This window comes from Polyodon spathula, chromosome 3 (genome assembly GCF_017654505.1).
Source record: "Polyodon spathula isolate WHYD16114869_AA chromosome 3, ASM1765450v1, whole genome shotgun sequence".
Lineage (NCBI taxonomy): Eukaryota > Metazoa > Chordata > Actinopteri > Acipenseriformes > Polyodontidae > Polyodon > Polyodon spathula.
In genome coordinates this window covers 57,061,109-57,082,469 of record NC_054536.1, presented here as the reverse complement: position 1 = coordinate 57,082,469, position 21,361 = coordinate 57,061,109, and the positions used below count along the sequence as shown (strand labels likewise).

Below are 21,361 nucleotides of genomic sequence, written 5' to 3'. Positions count from 1 at the left end.
ACATTGTTCAAGCAATGGTCTATCCCTTGTTTTGTGTATTTTGCTGTCATCAAGAACAACTACTGTACTGCACAACAATGCTAGTATTTAAAGTGTCTTGCTCGCACACATTTCATGCTTTACAGTACGTGACTTGCGGCTCTCGAACATAGAATTTCTGATATGCGGCTCGTAGAGTCAGGAAGTTTGGCCACCCCTGCTATATGACACACATACTGTTGCGTCTCTGCTACTTAGGATCTTTCACTGTATCTTCTTATGATTGACATACGCATCCACAATGTTTTAGAATTTTCACATCCTGGCCTTGTATTTAATGTATTAAGCTTTGTTTTTCACTGTATTTAATGTATTAGGCATCACATCTTGTAAAGTGCTTTCTGATGGTGGTCCACTATGAAAGGCACTATATAAAATAAAGATTGATTGATGAGGTTTTTTTTTGACAAAACACAACAGCATTATAAGTAGGGGTGGGATTTTCAAGAAATGTATTGCTTAAGACGAGCATTACAATTTCCGAATACTCGAATCTAAAGCCAGACAATACAAAGAAGTGTGCATAACCCTCCCAAACACTGCCACAAGTCCTATTTTGAAATGCCAAATCTAACATGCAATCAAGTAATAGATTCAGTAATGAATATAATGTTTGCCTTATTGTGCTGTTAATTGTATATGGTCAAGTATTAAATAGCATAACGTGTTCAAAATTAACGTATTCGCACACACAAGTATGTCTTGGAGATCCTTTATTTTAGTGCCGTAGTTCCAATACACAAACAAAACTAAACAAAAACGGCCGTTCAGTCCACAATCACACAGAACAATTTCAAGTGAAAAATGTCATCCATCTAGTATTGGGAAGATTAGGGAGCACAATGTCCACATTTTCGCTGATTCCACTTAAAAAATAAATAAATAGATAAATAATCCAAACAAAAAGAACAATTCCAAGTCAGTGTGAAAACAAATAACTAGCCCCAGTGTCAATCTTTCTGTTGCACCAATTAGAAAAGCTACTTGGAGGCAATTGCCAAACCCCTTCCTTTTATAACTGCGCTTACGTGAAGGCGGTACGCATGCATGGTTTTGAGATGTTTTTAACTTATTTTCATGTAAGTGACATTTTGAATACTACTTGAGTGCTCAAACTCACCCCCTGTTATGAGCCCCACCCCTTTGATTTTATGCAAAATATTATGGCACAGTCTGTACCCGTAGGGCATAGGCACGTGCACTCGCAGTGTATGATAAACAACATCTGAAACTCCAAAACAAACTGCAGTCTCACATTTGTTAAGGCGGGTGCTACATTCCTAAACCCTGCTGCTTAACAACAGGCCCATTGTACTCCAGGTTTCAGACCAGGCCTTTCAGTGGTTGCCAGGATTACATTCGGACAGGAAATATCACTTTGATTTCTTCCTGCGTAATATCCCAAAACACACCTACTGTAACAATGGTCTTTGATATAAATCATTTTTACTGTAACAGTCCAATCAGATCTTTGTAAACAGTTGTATTGCAGCCAGCTGAAAGCAATGGCAGAGAAAAACACTGTTTATTGTACCTGTTAACCAAACATAGCTACATCACATAATTTTCATTTCACAGGTGTTTTCAGACAAATGTTTACATTTCAAGAAGATAAAAATAATTTAAAAAGTGGGTCTCCCAACTCATCCAGCAGTTAGTAAGCTAAATACAAACTCCTCTAATGGTTTCTCAGAAACCTGAAATTTACTTGGGTGATAATAGAATGGTCAGCATGCATCTTCAGTGACTACAATATCTAGACCTTATTTATTTTGCTCTTAGGCGTTATACAGTATGTGCCAAGATGACTTTTTCAACCATTACGACAGGCCTAGCCCCTCTCTATAATCTGCTTTAAAAAAGGACTTCCTGAAGGAGTCCAAAAAGGGGAAAAAAATAAATAAAAAAATCGCATTTCTGGATTCCAATAACAACAACAATCAAGCATACATGGATTGCTAGTACCTTTACCTTTAAAAACAAGACCTCAACAATAAGAACTACTGTATAACACGTAACAGGTTGCTGATTGATGCAATTACTGTACACGTTTGCTGTTAATTATACTGTGCAAGACAAGTGGTGCAATAGACAAGAATCAGTTTTCAAAGTAAATAAAGCACAGCACAATAGAATATCCCTTGCTATTCATATCCAGGTACCATCCCTTTTTATTTCATGCTTGTACAGAGGTATCTACCCCAGCTTCATCTTATTGAGATAGGGGCTGCCACATTCTTGGACGCCTGCGATTCTTTTGATACGATCAAAACTCTAAACGCTATGTGAAATATTATACTGGGATTTTTATTTTAAAAAATGTATCCTAGTGTACAGCATTTAGTAGAAAGCATTCTGGTAAAAGTTAAACTGCATGACCCATGCATTTGCCCCATAAGTATTTATATAATAAGAAGTTTAACTAATTAGGAGCATGCTTCAAAACCACATCCGAATGTCTTGGTTTAGGATGTGTGAAGCTGCCAGCTGGCAAAGTAACCATTCATCATAACCCAAAGATTTCTTACAATCACTTAGGTATGCATGGCTTTTCAAGCACTCCGGACATTCCAAAGAATTGTGCAAAACAAAGCCAGTCCGCCCCCCCCCCCCCCGACAGTATGCTCAGTTTATGATCCGCAGAAACTGAGCTGTGCAAAATAATGGGGGGTTATTTTGAACCATAACTGCTGATCCACAAATTGCGTACCAACAAAATAACGCCCAACAGGTTAAAATGTATTTCTGAACATTAAATTATAGCCTTCAGCAGCAAGATACAGTATTTTTGCAACTAGAGTTATACAGTTGGTTTAAAGAAAATGTGCATTTGATCATTGTTATTTTGGTTTTTGAATGTTTGTATTCAGTTTTTTTTTTTTTTGTAGCCATAGAAGTATAATCTGAAAGGCGCTGCACCAGCAGTGACTGTGTCATTTTAATGAAAAACAAACGTGACATAGCATTGTTCCTGCAGATTCTCTCAAACTAACCAATTTAGTCCTTCCACTTTCATTTACCATGCTCATCATTACCCTTTGCTGCCCAGGGTGTAATATATTTAAACATTGAGAAAACAGGATTTTGATATGTATGGGAACATACCTAGGGCTATACAGGTTTAATGCAACTTCAAGGCCTACTCAACTTGTACTCTTTCAACACATAAGATGTCACGGCTCCTGGACGTTTACAGTATAACTAGTCTTGAAGTGTTACTTTGTCCATTTTTCTCTTTCAATGCAGTAAGCCTTTTTATATCCTGTATCCTAGGTGAAAGGCCACTGTTTTGTTTGTTTTTTTTACTTCCTTTTTTTACCTCCGAGGGGGGTTTTCCCCACCAAGGCATTTTTTTGTCCTGTCACTTGAGGAAATTGAAGTGCTGAACAGTAAATTTACAACTGAACCTTACTGTGAAGGATTCCCATCATTAGGTGTTCACAGCATTAAAAATTACTGTTTCCATAGTTACTCCTTTAGAAGATAAGCGTGGGCATCTGAGAGACGATACAAACTGATCAAAGCATTAGTGCAACCAGAACTAAAATGGGAATATAATTGTTATGATGTGAACCACAGAAATTGCCACTAGTATAGACAGGACACCTATTTGCAGAAATCCACTGCACACATAAATAGGACGGTCCTCAATCTTGGACTCGAGATTTAATTAGGGCTGTGTTCAAAAGGTTTGTTTGCTAGCCAGGAATTCAAAGTTAGTTCTAAACCTTCGAAGGTTCATCAGGCGGCATGCAGGCTCTGTATAGTTTTTTTGTTTGTCCCCCCCCCCCCTCTCCTCAGTTGACAGAAATCATTTGACAATGTGTGAGCACTATAAATAACACATTAAAATGTCACTCACATGCAAAAATTTTTTCTTTTGATTTATAAAATACATATTACTTAAACAAAAGTTGTTGTATTAAAATCCACTACAAAACCATCATATGCAACAACTCTATATAGCGCCACTGCAGTGTATGGAGCAGGCTATATTATGCCAAAGCATTTTTTTTTGGGGGGGGGGGGGTTTACCTATAGTGTTTGTAGTGCTTCAGTAAAACATGTAATACCTACTGTACAAGACAGTGTGAGATCAATGCTATAGTAGAATATGTCTGAAACCTACAAAATATATGCCAACGCTAATAATTTTATTTAGAAAACTGAGCACCATCCGCCCTTCCAGTTAGTGTTATCCAGAGGCAGAACTCAACTCAAACTGTGCAAGCTGTATTAAATGAAATGTTTTGAAAACCCTCTGCTGTTTAGGAATTTTGTGTTAAATGTCTGGCTGAATATGAACTGTGCAAGTGACTGCTGATGTATCATGGAGGCACAACCAATCTCCAGGGTCACGAGTATTTTTATTTAAATTCTAAAAACATGATTACTGTTCTATATAATGGTATTTTTAAAATACATGTGAATGTTTTATTCTATTTATATGGATTACCTGTAAAATAATATGATTTTCTATCAAATATAAACAAGTAGCTATGGTAACGTTGCCAGTAAATTATGCAAAGGAGTACCATCGAAGGTTCGAACCATCCAATGTGTTCCGAACCAACCAACCATTGTGTTCCAAACCTTTGAAGGTCAAAATGTACCCTTAGTTGCAGCCCTAGATTTTATACACATTTTTTAACATGTAAAATTAACAAGTTTCTTGGAGTATATGCAATGCAAAGGTCTACAGGAGGCTATGTTAAATGACAGTTGTTGTGTTTACCATTTGTAAAATGACAGACAGACCGATCGACTGACATGTTCAGTACATAACAAAGAAAAACTCAAAGGCGCGAATAGCTATAACATTACCATGATCCAAGCAACAATTTGCAAATTATTGAGGATGATGAAGAGTGGTGCGCGGAACTCATCGAACAGATTTCTTTTTTAAATTCGCACAGGAATCGCGTACACAGTTTTTTGAAAAATAAGCACTTAAAAAAAAAAAAAATGATAACCCTAAAGAATAGCCGTTTACTTACCTTTCTTTGTTTTAATGTGATGGGTGGGCCTGTTTCTGTGAGCAAAGTTACTTTAAAATTGGAGTTTTAAGGAACGGTTCTAGTTTACTTTTCATTAACATGAATTTACCGAGGGGGGAAAAATAAATGATTGTTTATCAATTATCAATTTTTAAATTCATAATTACAGCAGAAATGTATTCAGGTGAATTAGTTACAATAGATCTGTGAGGTACCAGCACAGTCGGAGCTACAAATCTCCAGCTATAAATCTTTTATTTATACAGTAAAAGGAATGTTTCGATTTTTTACCCTGCAGTTATAGTACAATGCATGGTAGAACTTATTTTTGCAGAAGCACAGTTCAATTAATAAATTAATCATCAATACACAACATATTAAACTCGGAATAAAGAAATAGTTCACAGAGCCTATTCTTACAGCAAGTAGAAAAAAAAGTCAAACCAAGATTTCTATCAAAAAAAAAAAATGAACACAAGCAGCAATTAAAGCATTATAGACCAATACAAATATCCGAGATATTTTACACCAAATGACTTCAATTTGTGGCAGCCATTTTTTCCCTTTTTTTTTTTTTTTTTTTTAAATGTAATGTCGATTTAAAATTTGGGGGGGGGGGGAGGGTGGGGGGGGGGGGGGGGGGGGGGGGGGGGGGGGGGGGGGGGGGGGGGGGGGGGGGGGGGGGGGGGGGGGGGGGGGGGGGGGGGGGGGGAGGGGTGCTGTGCAGGCTTGGGGGGGGGGGGGACAATTAGGGGGGATATGGGGGGGGTGGGGGGGGGGGGGGGGGGGGGGGGGGGGGGGGGGGGGGGGGGGGGGGGGGGGGGGGGGGGGGGGGGGGGGGGGGGGGGGGGGGGGGGGGGGGGGGGGGGGGGGGGGGGGGGGGGGGGGGGGGGGGGGGGGGGGGGGGGGGGGGGTGGGGGGGTGGGGGGGGGGGGGGGGGGGGGGGGGGGGGGGGGGGGGGGGGGGGGGGGGGGGGGGGGGGGGGGGGGGGGGGGGGGGGGGGGGGGGGGGGGGGGGGGGGGGGGGGGGGGGGGGGGGGGGGGGGGGGGGGGGGGGGGGGGGGGGGGGGGGGGGGGGGGGGGGGGGGGGGGGGGGGGGGGGGGGGGGGGGGGGGGGGGGGGGGGGGGGGGGGGGGGGGGGGGGGGGGGGGGGGGGGGGGGGGGGGGGGGGGGGGGGGGGGGGGGGGGGGGGGGGGGGGGGGGGGGGGGGGGGGGGGGGGGGGGGGGGGGGGGGGGGGGGGGGGGGGGGGGGGGGGGGGGGGGGGGGGGGGGGGGGGGGGGGGGGGGGGGGGGGGGGGGGGGGGGGGGGGGGGGGGGGGGGGGGGGGGGGGGGGGGGGGGGGGGGGGGGGGGGGGGGGGGGGGGGGGGGGGGGGGGGGGGGGGGGGGGGGGGGGGGGGGGGGGGGGGGGGGGGGGGGGGGGGGGGGGGGGGGGGGGGGGGGGGGGGGGGGGGGGGGGGGGGGGGGGGGGGGGGGGGGGGGGGGGGGGGGGGGGGGGGGGGGGGGGGGGGGGGGGGGGGGGGGGGGGGGGGGGGGGGGGGGGGGGGGGGGGGGGGGGGGGGGGGGGGGGGGGGGGGGGGGGGGGGGGGGGGGGGGGGGGGGGGGGGGGGGGGGGGGGGGGGGGGGGGGGGGGGGGGGGGGGGGGGGGGGGGGGGGGGGGGGGGGGGGGGGGGGGGGGGGGGGGGGGGGGGGGGGGGGGGGGGGGGGGGGGGGGGGGGGGGGGGGGGGGGGGGGGGGGGGGGGGGGGGGGGGGGGGGGGGGGGGGGGGGGGGGGGGGGGGGGGGGGGGGGGGGGGGGGGGGGGGGGGGGGGGGGGGGGGGGGGGGGGGGGGGGGGGGGGGGGGGGGGGGGGGGGGGGGGGGGGGGGGGGGGGGGGGGGGGGGGGGGGGGGGGGGGGGGGGGGGGGGGGGGGGGGGGGGGGGGGGGGGGGGGGGGGGGGGGGGGGGGGGGGGGGGGGGGGGGGGGGGGGGGGGGGGGGGGGGGGGGGGGGGGGGGGGGGGGGGGGGGGGGGGGGGGGGGGGGGGGGGGGGGGGGGGGGGGGGGGGGGGGGGGGGGGGGGGGGGGGGGGGGGGGGGGGGGGGGGGGGGGGGGGGGGGGGGGGGGGGGGGGGGGGGGGGGGGGGGGGGGGGGGGGGGGGGGGGGGGGGGGGGGGGGGGGGGGGGGGGGGGGGGGGGGGGGGGGGGGGGGGGTGGGGGGGGGGGGGGGGGGGGGGGGGGGGGGGGGGGGGGGGGGGGGGGGGGGGGGGGGGGGGGGGGGGGGGGGGGGGGGGGGGGGGGGGGGGGGGGGGGGGGGGGGGGGGGGGGGGGGGGGGGGGGGGGGGGGGGGGGGGGGGGGGGGGGGGGGGGGGGGGGGGGGGGGGGGGGGGGGGGGGGGGGGGGGGGGGGGGGGGGGGGGGGGTTTGGCAAGCCACTGTACTATCACTGTACAAATGTAAAATCTTTCAACACTTTATTGAACAGCTTTTAAAAGTAAAAATGAGTGACAATGTAATGTGACACGTAACTTATAAACTAGATTGCTTTTTCAATGTATTACAAGAATGTTAAAATATCAGCTACAATATCCATCACAACCTTCAACATGTCTTTGTTAAACAAAACAAAACGCTCACAGTAATTATTTTCTGAATGCGTGTCAAAGATGGTAGCAGAAAATGTCACAAGAGCATTACTTTACCATTATTCACTACACATTTAATTTACATATTACAAAAACTACAAATGCAAATGTGTCACTTTAAAAATATGCTGCCCTAAATATAAACATTTTAATACAGTTATATACATTCGTTCAAGCATCTAGACTGACCACAGATCCTACCTCACCTCTCACTACATTCCACACAACAGTCCCACACTACCTAATCCATGGGTTTACATACACCATCTGATGGCAAGATTATTATCTGTTTTATTATTATTTTCAAGATCATAAAGCAATTAGTGTATAGTGAGGTGGGACACAGAACAAAGAGGACTACTCGTTACTTGTATACCAACATGTTGCGTGCGGTTTCTTTAGGACACAAGGTTGTAATCTGCAGACGGGAACCACAGACTGATAAATGATCTCTTAACTACACTTAATCCACCACTCGTGTCTTCTTAGCTTTGGAGACGTGAACTCTGCTAGGATCAGTGCTACTTAATACTGTGAAAAAATAATTAACTCTAGTTTCTCCTCTAGTGAAGACCAAAAAATAAATTAAACCATTAGGTTAAGTAGTGCATATTAAAATCAATTCACATGACTGCTAACATCAAAGTATACAATTTAAACTACTAACATCACATTTATTAAGTCCAAATTATGCAGTATTAACAGCACTCAAGACACATGACTGTTGTGTTGGAACCAAGCTGCCCCTCTCCATGCCTTCTACATACATTTCATATTGTTTAGGGATCTTATGCATTACCAAAAAAACGAAAAGATGACACTGATGAATACTTCTCATCTAAACATTTGTCAAATTTAATTAGCTTGTTAAATTATTTGACTCGCGAACACTGACATCGTTATGCACTCATACGCCAGACACAACACGTCCCCCAGTTATACTGAAAGAAAAAAAAAAAAAAAAAAAAAAAAAAAGGTTGTTTTACAGAGACTGCAACGGCACAATTTATTTAGGGTTACTTGTATTATTTACATTAGCCTATAGGCAAAAGTAAAAAGTATGCCAAGTGCTCATTTGATTTTGCTACTGTACTATAGAGGCCTACTTTACAGAATTACATTTTTTTACATAATGTAATGTGTACAGAGCACACAATTTACATTTATTTATTTAAAACAACATCATTATTTCAAACAACCTGTCTGTATCCAGACATGTCCGGTTTAGCGAGGAACTACTGTATGACAGCACGGCATGAATTTTCTTCAAGATATCTTTTTTTTACAATGCAATATTATTTGTTTTATTTTGGTTCCTTTAGAGTAGGCCTATGGAAATTGTATTACTGTACGTGGCATCTTTTCTCACTATCACCCAGTTCGGAAAGCCAATGCAACGTCACATTTAAGTCCACTCCAGGGAAAAATCAAGCAGGACTTTAATGTTCATTTAAAAAAGAATTGGGGGGGAAAAAAATAAATATTTGGCATAAATTGCGTGCCAACGCATCATACCAGGATAAATGTAAGGTGTTTGAAAAGAGGTAGTTGGGTTGATTGAATAAAAAACAAATTTGTACATATTATTCACTTTTACCTTCAATCTCTGATTACAATTACAATTGTAGCAACTTGTAATCCAGTTAAAAAGAAGGAAGCTGGCTATTTGTTTTCAATTCCAATTCATGAATTATCATTAATGATAATAGTCAAGGACTATTGTCTCTACACTAAAAAATGGGGTTCATTCATGGAATCAGACCAGGAGAAACTAATTTCATCGGTTCAGTGGCTGATCCATTTCAATTGTCACTGTGAAGCAATTGAATTCTCATCCCCCTTAAGAGGATTTGTGCTTGGGGAGCTTCAGTGCCAAGATGCTACAAGAGAGATAGGGAACTGGGATATCCACAATCTCCATCTTAACTCAAAGTGACGGCTAGTGTAAGGAAGAAATTCCAACCCCAGGCATGAGCAGCAGGTGGGAACCTCTTATCCCATTACACAAAATGAATTCAGCACACAGGCTGGCATGTTTTTTAGGTTTCACTCTTGTTTACTTTAGGGTTACTGCAATGGATCAGAGGGTCTTCTGCACTCCGAAATAAAAAAAATAATAAAAATAACACAGCTTGGAGGTATAATTTCTATATTGTATAATTCAAATATTTTATTTGCAATTAAATGTCTGAACAATCACCAGTAATGGCAAACACAAAGCTTCAGAGGCGAGCGTCGTTTTTCTAGGGCAGACCAATCTCATAATGGATGAAATTAATTGCAAGGCTTTAAGGTAACAAGTCAACCAACCCCCAAGCTGTTATTCTACAGGTTTACTAAAACATATCGAATGCCTCAAGACAAAAGCATAACCACATTGTTAAGATGAATGAGTAATTGGCCTCCTACGACAAGCCACAAATATATCCATGGGGTTTAGAAAATTCCTCTGCTAGCACACAGTAACAAACCTTTACAGCTCTGGGTTTAAAACAGAAAGCACAGAACATACTTTAACCATGAAGGTTAAACCAACAAGGTTTTAATTAATCTACAAGACATCCCTGCAAAACATTTGGCTGGCCAGTTTGTGCTGAAAATTAATGAAAATATTTCACAATGTTGCTAAATTGCAGAATAGTACATTTTATTATTATTTATTTTACTGGATAGGAAAACATGTACAATACCGTACATTCATTTAGACAAATCAAAACATAAAAATACATACAGTACCTTAGACTACTTGGAATCACTACAGAGCCTATTAAACATCTATACAGACCAGAAAGCATTCCCTGGTGGTAAACTTTGTTTTCAGTATAAAGGAAGAGCTAAGCCTTACCCGGTCCCGTTGGGACACAACGAAAGAGAACCCCTGGGCCATACTGTCCTTGTACCATACATAGCCACAGTCTATTCAAAAACAAATTCCACAACTAGACAATCAAGTCAAACGTGAATTTGTGTGTATGTATATATTATAAATGTTTATACAGAGCAATCCCTTTGTGCTTTGACAAGTGTTTGATAGGGGGGAACGAAGCACTAATGTCATAATAAGACGCATGTCACGATATGCAGGCAGCGATACGACACAGGTTACATCGTATCACGATACATACACACAATAATCTTGATGGGCTACTTGTATGATACATAACAAGATCAAATGTTCATTTAATGCTGGACCATTTTGTTAAAAGACAATGAAATGGGATTGGGAGAGTATGCACATATACCAAAAACCCAGAACCAGGAGGTGCAATGGTATGCTTTTTGTTGTGGATGCATCGACACAAAAGAACAGATATGTGACCAGTTTAATTTAAAATAGCTGTGTTTTAACACCCTTTACCATAAGACTGAAAGTCATGGTGAAACAGTGAATACTCTATACAGAACTTTGACTAATAGGTGATAAATGTAAACCAAGAAGTACGAATAGTAACAGAATGGGCTGTAAAGGTACAAAAACACATGCAAGATTTTCAACAGTGACATCACGCACACAAAAGATGTTCAAAGAGACGGTCATTACCAAGCCTAATCTGTCAGCTCCAGAGAATATAGCTATTTCATGCCTCTTATCCACTGTACAACTGATCCGTGCCGAGCCCTCACGGAGCAGTTAAGGAGAGCCTGGGTTTCTTTTCCACTGCAGAGCTGAGCCGTGCTACTGACATCACACGGAACAAAAGACAGTTGTTATTAACTCAGTTAGCCAAAAGAAGCGCAAACAAATGGTCTTCAAAAATGAACCCTTTGCAGTCCATTTACTCAGCGCTTGTCAGGCGCATCAGGTCCAATTTATTTTCACACATGCTGTTTATTTTACATGCACTGTTAAAATATAGCCCCCCCCCAGAGTAAAACAGGTTTAAAATGCATTGATTTGCAAAAGGACATTCAGTACTGTATCTACAGCCACAACCTCTCATTCACTGTATTTTTCACATACCCCTTTATAGACGGCATACTGATAAATCCTCTCCTGTTTTATCACCAAACTCCTCAATAATGCAATCAAAGTCATTATTTTATTACTATAAACATCTCAAAAAGCTCTGCAAATTTTCGTGATATTCTTTGAGCGCTGGATGCAGAAGCAGCTATCTCCTATGTTTATGTCTGTGTTATCTCTGTAGTGGATGGGGCTATGAGATACGCCCTCGGCCATTGAAAGGTTTTCTCTGGTTTTTCCAGAAAAAAAAAAATGACTAGAGACCCGTGGTTTACGTCTTTTTCATGATGTCGGACTGGAAAGGAAAAATTTTAATGTTAGACCTGGTCCGACATAGGACCAAAAAGGGTTAAATGAGGTTTCCTTTTTTTTCTGTCCGTACTTGTCCGGTATGCACTGGCCCCTAAAAAAGGTGAATTTCGTGGTGCCCCTAAATTTCCCGATTTCTGCGATTTTGGTAGACCCCTAATCAGGCATCAAGCATGGAATGGGGCAACAAAATGAACAGGCTATTATGTGTGGGACCCAACCTCTAAGCTCGAATCAACACCAACCAAAATGAACATAGGACCACAGCACAAAAAGGTCAGCATATTCAGTTTCTGCAGTCCGTGCCAAAGCCTGACAAAACTGCAAGTGATATAATTTTCAGCATCTGGCCTTTTATTTGAATTTCCGCAACGTGTTCAGAGCTGTGATTTGTCATCCAGCATCTATTCCCTTTGGTTGTTGTCAAACTGTTTTGTCATTCACAGCATGTTGCAAACCAAGGGTTCACAGGATTTCTCTCCATATAGCTATTGACGTGGAACCTTCGACTTCAGATTAATAGGAAAAAATATATAAAACAGGAAAATAAAAATAAAAAACACTAGCAAAATGATTAAGGGCAGGATTCCTTAAATATCTGTTATTCATTCAAATATGATTTGTAGATAAGGGGAACATTCAACATGCTATGGGGTGAACTACTACCACTACAGGAAATGCACAATGTTTGGGTGGTGTGAAATTGTTAACATGTCTATAAACCCATTTATCAATAACATTACATTCTATTCCATATACCCAAAGCTATTGACAGGTCTGGTACCTTTTGATCAGGCCATCCAGCAGTTAAGTTCTATAAAAATATAAAAGCCTGCAAGAGAAACATTTTATTTAAAACCAGGTCCTAGAGCATATCTGATGGAAAAACCAAACACCTGGCCTGTTCAAAACCTAGGCTGCTGGTTCTGTACTTGCACTACTCTTAGCATAGTCAAATAGCGTTTACTATAATATAACATAATAAAGCATCAAAACAATCCATTTCCCTATCAAATAAATAAATACAAGTTTTTTTATTGTGTGTGCAGGGTGTTTGGGTAACAGAGAACAGCACAGAAGCTGTACTAGTAAACAGAACATGTAATAAAACAAAAAAAACGACATAATTCAGCAATCAATTCATAACAAATGTATAAACAATAAATACATGTTCAATGTACAGAGGGTAAGATAAAACAAAAGCGCCAAGTTATCTGTTTAAGCGATGCGGGCTCTACCGTGTGGTAGATGATCGCAACTGGAGTTACGCCATAGGCGAGGGCACTAACGAAAGTCAAGATCATCTACCACACGGCAGAGCCCATATCGAGAGGGCTCTATCGTTATTAGAGAATTATTTATTTCTTAATCTTCTCTTTTAAAAAAAAAAAAAATGCATTTACCACAAATTTTCAATTGGATTTAGCTCGGGGCTCTGACTGGGCCACTCAAGGACTTTTACCTTTTTGTTCCTTAGCCACTCCAGCGTAGCTTTGACTGTGTTCTTTGGGTCATTGTCATGCTGAAAGGTAAACTTCTGTCCCAGTTTCAGCTTTCTTGCAGAGGGCAGGAGGTTTGCCTCAAGGACTTCTCCGTACTTTGCTCAATTCATTTTCCCTTCACATCCTGACAAGTGCCCCAGTCCCTGCTGATGAGAAACATCCCCATAACATGATACTGCCACCTTCGCAGTAGGAATGGTGTTCTTTGGGTGATGCACTGTGTTGGGTTTTCGTCAAACATACCGCTTTGCATTTAGACCAAAAAGATCCATTTTAGTTTCGTCAGACCACAAAACTTTTTGCCACATGACTACAGACTCTCCCGAGTGTTCTTTTGCATACTTAAAACAGCATTCAAGGTGGGCTTTCTTGAGTAATGGCTTCCTTCTTGTCACCCTACCATGCAGACCAGATTTGTGGAGTGCTTGGGATATTGTTGTCACATGCACACTTTGACCGGTCTTGGCCATAAAAGCCTGTAGCTATTGCAAAGTTACCATTGGCTTCTTGGTAGCCTCTCTGATCAGTCTCCTTCTTGCTGGGTCATCCAGTTTGGAGGGACGGCCTGATCTAAGCAGGGTCTTGGTGGTGCCATACACCTTCCACTTCTTAATTGTCTTGACCGTGCTCCAAGGGATATTCAAGGCCTTTGATATTTTTTATACCCATCCCTTGATCTGTGCCTTTCAACAACTTTGTCCCCGAATTCTTTTGAAAGCGCTTTGGTGCTCATGGTTGAGTCTTTGCTTTCAAATGCACTCCCAGCAGAGAGAACCTACAGAAACTGCTGAATTTATCCTGAAATCATGTGAATCACTACAATTTAATACAGGTGGAGGCCGCTTGGTGTGTGATTTTGAAGATGATTGGTTACACCTGAGCTAATTTAGGTTTGCTAGTACAAGGGAGGTAGACACTTATCCAACCAAGCTATTTCAGTTTTTATTTTTTAAAAAATTTTCTCCAAATTTCTAGAATATTTTTTTCAAGTTGTGGGGTAGGATGTGTAGATAAATGAAAAACATTATATAATTTTAAATCATTTTAATTCCAGGTTATAAGGCAATAAAAGGTGAACATTTTCAAAGGGGGTGTAGACTTTCTATAGGCACTGTGAGCGTACATTTATTTTTTTTATGTTTTTTAAGCCTTCTGACCGGACTGCATATTTTTCCGACATGAAATAAACATTCCTATTTAGGAACAATCTAAAAAGCACAGGAATGTACAAAAAGCAAGCAGCCAAACATGGATCTACTTTTTGCTACTTATGTTTCAAACCTGAATTCGTTTCTGTTTGTCAAAATTATAAAGAAAAAAAAACATGGAAGGGCCATTGTTTTTGTAGAGCATGGCAACTCTTCTACAGCTCACAATCAGCATTTGCCTCCCATTATTTAGACCAAGTGAGCATAACTCAATAAAACGTGTCTCAAGCTGTAACGAGAAGTGCTGTTTTTTACAGTGATTTATTGCTCATCGTGCTCAGGTTCATTACATGGCCTATAGCTACAGTAGTTTCTAAGCACTTAAAGTCATATTAGAAAACTAATGACAAAAAAAAAAGCAGTTAGCGAAAAACTACTCCTAAAAATGATCTATAAATGCTCCATATGTAAAACAGGACCTTGCAGGTATTTATTCGGAAAGAAGGCTGTGACAGCAGGGAACGACTGCACTGCATTTAAATAAGTGCACAGAACACGCTGGCATTGAAATGCAAAACTCTCAGCAAAGACTCGGTTGAAAAAAACTTTGCTCATTCTTCTGTTTTGAGCTCATCATTTAGTACTCTTGTTTAAAGAGAACTATGCAAATAACTAAAAATCCTATGACATGTATTCAGACATCGACAACAAAAGCCACATACTGTGTGTGTAATTATATATATATATATATATATATATATATATATATAATCTTACACACACACACCAGGATAGATTGGCAACAGTTCAAGCCCTGGACAGGATTTAGCTGTATGCGAAATCAGTACTTGTGATAACCATGGCCTGAAATTAACGTATATTTGGTAGCGTACATTAATTCACCACTAACTTTTTTTTAAAATGCAGTAACATTTTTTTGATAACTTACGCTGCAAATTACATGACTGACCCTGAGTGAACACGTACATAATTACTGGTATTAGTTTTTTTTTTTTTTAAACACACATTAACTGGTGTCTTTCATAAAGCTGGAAACCACTACGAATAGAGCTTTCTGATAGATGACTGAGGTTTGTACAGCCCCATGTTGATACACGCGAGTCCCACAATGCAAATTGTATTGGACAGTGGAGTACAAATACCTACAGCACCAGAACAACGTGGATACAATTTCAAGGTATGAAGTTTATTTTATAGACCAAAAGTAAAGTTAAAATAACAAAGCCATTATGATTTTAAGATAATAAGCAACACGCCCTTAAGAAGATAATTAAGTGGTATGAATTTGCACCGGTGAAACATAACCTGGTTAACTGTACATATCAAATAACAGATATGGTTGCATTCTTGTAGAACCATTATTTAGTTAAGCACAGCGTGGTTTCAATAAATACAGTACTGTGCAGAAGTTTTAGGCAGGTGTGAAAAAATGTTGTAAAGTAAGAATGCTTTCAAAAAGACATGGTAATATAGTTTATATTTATCAATTAACAAAATGCAAAGTGAGTGAACAGAAGAAAAATCTAAATCAAATCCATATTTGGTGTGACCACCTTTTGCCTTCAAAACAGCATCAATTCTTCTAGGTACACTTGCACAAAGTATGGATTTTGTAGACATATAGTCAAGTGTATGATTAAACAATTATATCAAACAGGTGCTAATGATCATCAATTCAATATGTAGGTTGAAACACAATCATTAACTGAAACAGAAACATCTGTGTAGGAGGAATAAAACTGGGTGAGGAACAGCCAAACTCTGCTAACAAGGTGAGGTTGCTAAAGACAGTTTACTGTCAAAAGTCATATACAATGGCAAGACTGAGCACAGCAACAAGACACAAGGTAGTTATACTGCATCAGCAAGGTCTCTCCCAGGCAGAAATTTCAAGGCAGACAGGGGTTTCCAGTTGTGCTGTCCAAGCTCTTTTGAAAAAGCACAAAGAAACGGGCAACGTTGAGGACTGTAGATGCAGTGGTCGGCCAAGGAAACTTACTGCAGAATATGAAAGACACATCATACTTACTTCCCTTCGCAATCGGAAGATGTCCAGCAATGCCATCAGCTCAGAATTGGCATAAAACAGCCATCTACTGTCCAGAGAAGTGTGGTCAGAAGTGGCCTTCATGGAAGACTTGCGGCCAAAAAGCCATACCTCCGACGTGGAAACAAGGCCAAGAGACTATGCACGAAAACACAGGAACTGGGATGCAGAAAAATGGCAGCAGGTGCGCTAGACTGATGAGTCAATATTTGGCTGTAGCAGAAGGCAGTTTGTTCGCCGAAGGGCTGGAGAGCGGTACACGAATGAGTGTCTGCAGGCAACAGCAAAGCATGGTGGAGGTTCTTTGCAAGTTTGGGGCTGCATTGGTCTCCTCAATGCTGAGAAGTACAGGCAGATACTTATCCATCATGCAATACCATCAGGGAGGCATCTGATTAGCCCCAAATTTATTCTGCAGCATGACAACGACCCCAAACATACAGCGAAAGTCATTAAGAACTATCTTCAGCGTAAAGAAGAACAAGGAGTCCTGGAAGTGATGGTATGGCCCCCACAGAGCCCTGATCTCAACATCATCGAGTCTGTCAGGGATTACATGAAGAGAGAGAAGGAACTGAGGCTGCCTAAATCCACAGAAGAACTGTGGTTAGTTCTCCAAGATGTTTGGGCCAACCTACCTGCCGAGTTCCTTCAAAAACTGTGTGCAAGTGTACCTAGAAGAATTGATGCTGTTTTTAAGGCAAAGGGTGGTCACACCAAACACTGATTTGATGTAGATTTTTCTTCTGTTCACTCACTTTGCATTTTGTTAATTGATAAATACATAAACTATTAATGTCTATTTTTGAAAGCATTCTTACTTTACAGCATTTTTTCACACCTGCCTAAAACTTTTGCACAGTATTGTACTTTCTGATTTAAATACAGGCCTACTATGTGATAGTTTGGGATATTGTATTTATTAGTTTTTTGTTTAATTCATTTTGTACATAAATTAACAGTCGAATAAACCGCTACCAAATAAAATCATTTTGCTACTTACTTTCCAGGCAGGTAGCAAATCCTCAGTTAACTTCTAGCCCGGTGATAACCCTTACAAGAGAGTTCAAGGATACTTGCACAAAATTAGAATATTTCAAATAGTAGCTTCTTCTGAAAGGCTAATGTGTGATTATTTTTGCTTAGCAATATGCCACCATTGCATAAGACAATACAGTATATCCAAGCCACAAAATGGATCCAGTTGCAGTTTCTTAGAATTTGGTCATCAGGGATCACTAGGAAAATGGAATAAAAAGTTTGAGGTGGGTTTATCGTGTTGGCGTCCATCTTCATACTAGATTGTCCTTTCTTCTTTTTGTTCATAAATTGAAGTGCTACTCTTTGGTTTTAGGAGATTCCATGAAAATGGCCCATTTGTATATTTTCCTTTTTCAGATAGACGACTGACTTGTTGACCAGTATTTTTAGAGGTTCTTTTTTTTTTTTTTTTTTTTTTTTAATCCCACTTGATACAAGGTCATTCTGATCCAAATAGCAATGCTCCTGCTACCTGCAACATTGAGAGACTTTACATGGCATATTCAATCTTGGTTATAGTCCAGAAAACACTTGTTGTGCAACACTCAAAAGTAATCCAAGAGGGGCAACAAGAATGGACAGTGACCCTCCAGCACAGTGTGACCTAGATTCTGAAACTTACTGCATTACAAGAAATGATGCCAGTGGCATAACACAGGGACAAACATTACCTCACTTAAGCCACTTTCTCACTGGCACCGCTACCCAGGTCACAATTCACTATAATAAAAGGCATAATTCTGAGCCCTAAAATCCTCAGTCCGCATAACGATCAATTTCTGACATGACCTAGTTCCGGTACAAAATAAGTAGACCACTACTGCACTCATTAGCTACTGTAATTGGACAATGTTTTCTAAAAACTGGCTGCCAACGTAAGTTTGTAGTTATAATAAATGACTGACACCCAAATCTCTAATGCTGCTGTAATATTTAAAAGATAATCCACAAGAGTGTGAAACTGAAGGATATGTGACAATACTATACCATATACAGCATACCATCACTGACCAGCATTGCATTTTCCATGTCAACGGTTACATATGGAGAAAGTAAATTTAGCCTCCTTGTTAAACCTGACATGCTTTGAATGTTTATACAACAGAATTCCATGCAAAAAGAAGGCCACTGTATTTATTACTGCTGTCATCTCAGACAAACATGATCCAATACATTTTAGAACACAAGCTTTCCAAGAAAGTTTGTTGATGAAATGGGACTGCAAAACGGTTCCCATAGTGCATTGTAATTCATAGGACTTTCATAAAACCTGTGGTTTACAAATCAGACCTGCTTGCCCAATTACAGGTTGAAATGGTATTGTGATGTACAGATTTGCCTTAAACAAATAAAACGGCTACAAAACGGTTATTGAGTTATCTACACTAAGTTACTTTTCACATCAATATTTTCCCTTCTGAGATAAGCTCAGGCATTTGTTTTGGCTATCCATGTCCCGCTAGCACTGGTTAATGTTCAGCCCAGTTCCTTTTATTTCAACAACGCAGTAGCTGTGTTCTATTTTTATTAAATAAGGAGTTTAAACTGTGTATTTGACGAGGTTGTACACTTCCTGTTCATAAACTCAACCAGATGTTTGACGCAAAGGGCTATTTGTAAGGACTGGGATTTAATAATTAGGTGGAGTGTACATTACAAATATGGAGCTATGAATGGGTTAACGTTAAATATACTTTAAAAACAAAAACAAAAAACAAAACAAAAAACACAAAGCTCATGATCGTAGACATCCAATTTGTAATTTACTAGCTCGCAATAAATACTGTTTTTTATATGCTTGAGAAGCATAATGTAGTATTTTTTAAAAATAAAATAAAATACAATTTATTTTTTTAACGCACTGCTATTTGCACTTCACTGAACTGGAGTGTTAGTTTAGGTTTGAACCTCGTTATTAATTATAGAACGTACATACTGTTCAGTAATTATTGTACTGTAATAGAGTATAATAGAGTATATTCTTGTATGCTGAATACTTATCTAGACTACAAATTTAAAACATTTACAAATTTAAAAAGTATCTAAAAGATATTTATTTTTTAAACATCAATTAATGTTTGACACGATGGAAAATTACCCCAATGGAATTCAGTAATTACAAAACAAAATCGACCGTTTCTTGATGTGTGCACCATGCTAGATTAACTACAACCCTTTGATCGGATCTATATTCACTACGACAAAGACTTTGCCTGGGTAACCATAGAAGAACTGTAACATCCCCAATTCCGCTTGCAATTAGAAACTACATTTAAAAAGTGAATACTGTAACAAAAGCGACAAAATAATACTTCTTGTTTTCTTTGCAAATATAACGAGAACTCCCAAATGACATATTTGTACCACGTTGTTGTTGTTATTATTATTATTATTATTATTATTATTATTATTATTATTATTATTATTATTATTATTATTATTAAACCAATGCCTCTAATTAAAACTATTTTCAAAAATTAAAAGCACAACTACTATACCAAACTACACACAACAACAATAATAATAATAATAATAATAATAATAATAATAATATTAATAATAATAATCATCCTTGTGACAAAGAGCTCTTCCACGGCTTTTCATACTTTTCCCCTATTATATCCGCAAGTATATGTAATTGAAGCTACGAATGATTTCAACAAGTTTGGGTTCACAGAAAGAAAACTTCAAATTCTTTATTTATGACAAAACTGCTTGCAGCACCACGAAAACCACTCCAGCACTCGCTACTGCAACATAAGCAATGCAACACTAAACATCCATCCAGCAACTGTTAAAAACTTGCGTTCGTATTAACAAAGATGATGATATCCAGTCCCAATCCCCCTCAACGAAAACTTACCATTTCACCCGATAGAAAGGTCACCAGACCGAACGTAAAGATTATCCAAACGCTCCGCATTATTCCTGTGCACAAATCCGTGTTGATTTTAAATATCAAATCTTATTAGCAATTCCTCCACGCGCTGTAAGACCCGTTTCTCCTCTCCACACGTGTTTATATCTCTCGCTCACTCACTCTCCCACTCTCTCTATGGAATCAAACCGGATACGTGTTGCTTTTTTTTTCTTCTTCTTCTTTTTTTATTCCTCCGCGCACTTTTTTTTCCAGCAAAAAGGGTAAGCTGTGCATAAGTATCTGTTTAGCAACGAGGCTTCCGTCTTACAAAAGTGGCCCGTAAGTTTTCTTTTAGCATGAGCGTTTTGTTTTTGATGATGTTTGCAACAAGAATAAAGTCAATTAGCTAACATGCTTGAAGCCACATCACGCAGTGTACTGCAGAACCCCGAATGCACGTCTTGTTATCAGTGCAGAAATTCTAGGAGAGAGAGAGAGAGAGAGAGAGAGAGAGAGAGAGAGAGAGAGAGAGAGATGGTATCTGTAATTGACAGCATGCCTTGCCAGATAGAAACAATATCCTCATAAATAATATATCATTTCTACACTAACATTTAATACTGTTACTTTTTTGTGAAAAAATAACCATATTGATTAGCTTAAATGATATTGCTGAACTATTTTAAACTTTCCTCCCATGCAATGGCGCTGCATTGCTTTAACTCCTTGAAGCCATGGCATTGTGAAGTACACAGGTGTGAAAATGAAATACTTCAGGCACGTGGCCAATGCAACTGAAGCCTGATGAAAATTGATTA

The 21,361-nt window shown here is 41.8% G+C and overlaps 1 protein-coding gene across 1 annotated transcript in view; it reads right to left on the bottom strand.

Moving 5' to 3' along the window:
• Positions 1-21,010, bottom strand: part of LOC121313226 (syndecan-2-like) — a 59,583-nt gene extending 38,573 nt beyond the window's left edge. Inside the window, exon 1 of the mRNA XM_041245554.1 lies at positions 20,547-21,010. Within this exon, the coding sequence (XP_041101488.1) occupies positions 20,547-20,606 (60 nt within the window). The 5' untranslated portion in view covers positions 20,607-21,010. The remainder of the gene's footprint in view (positions 1-20,546) is intronic.
• Positions 21,011-21,361: the final 351 nt, after the last annotated feature.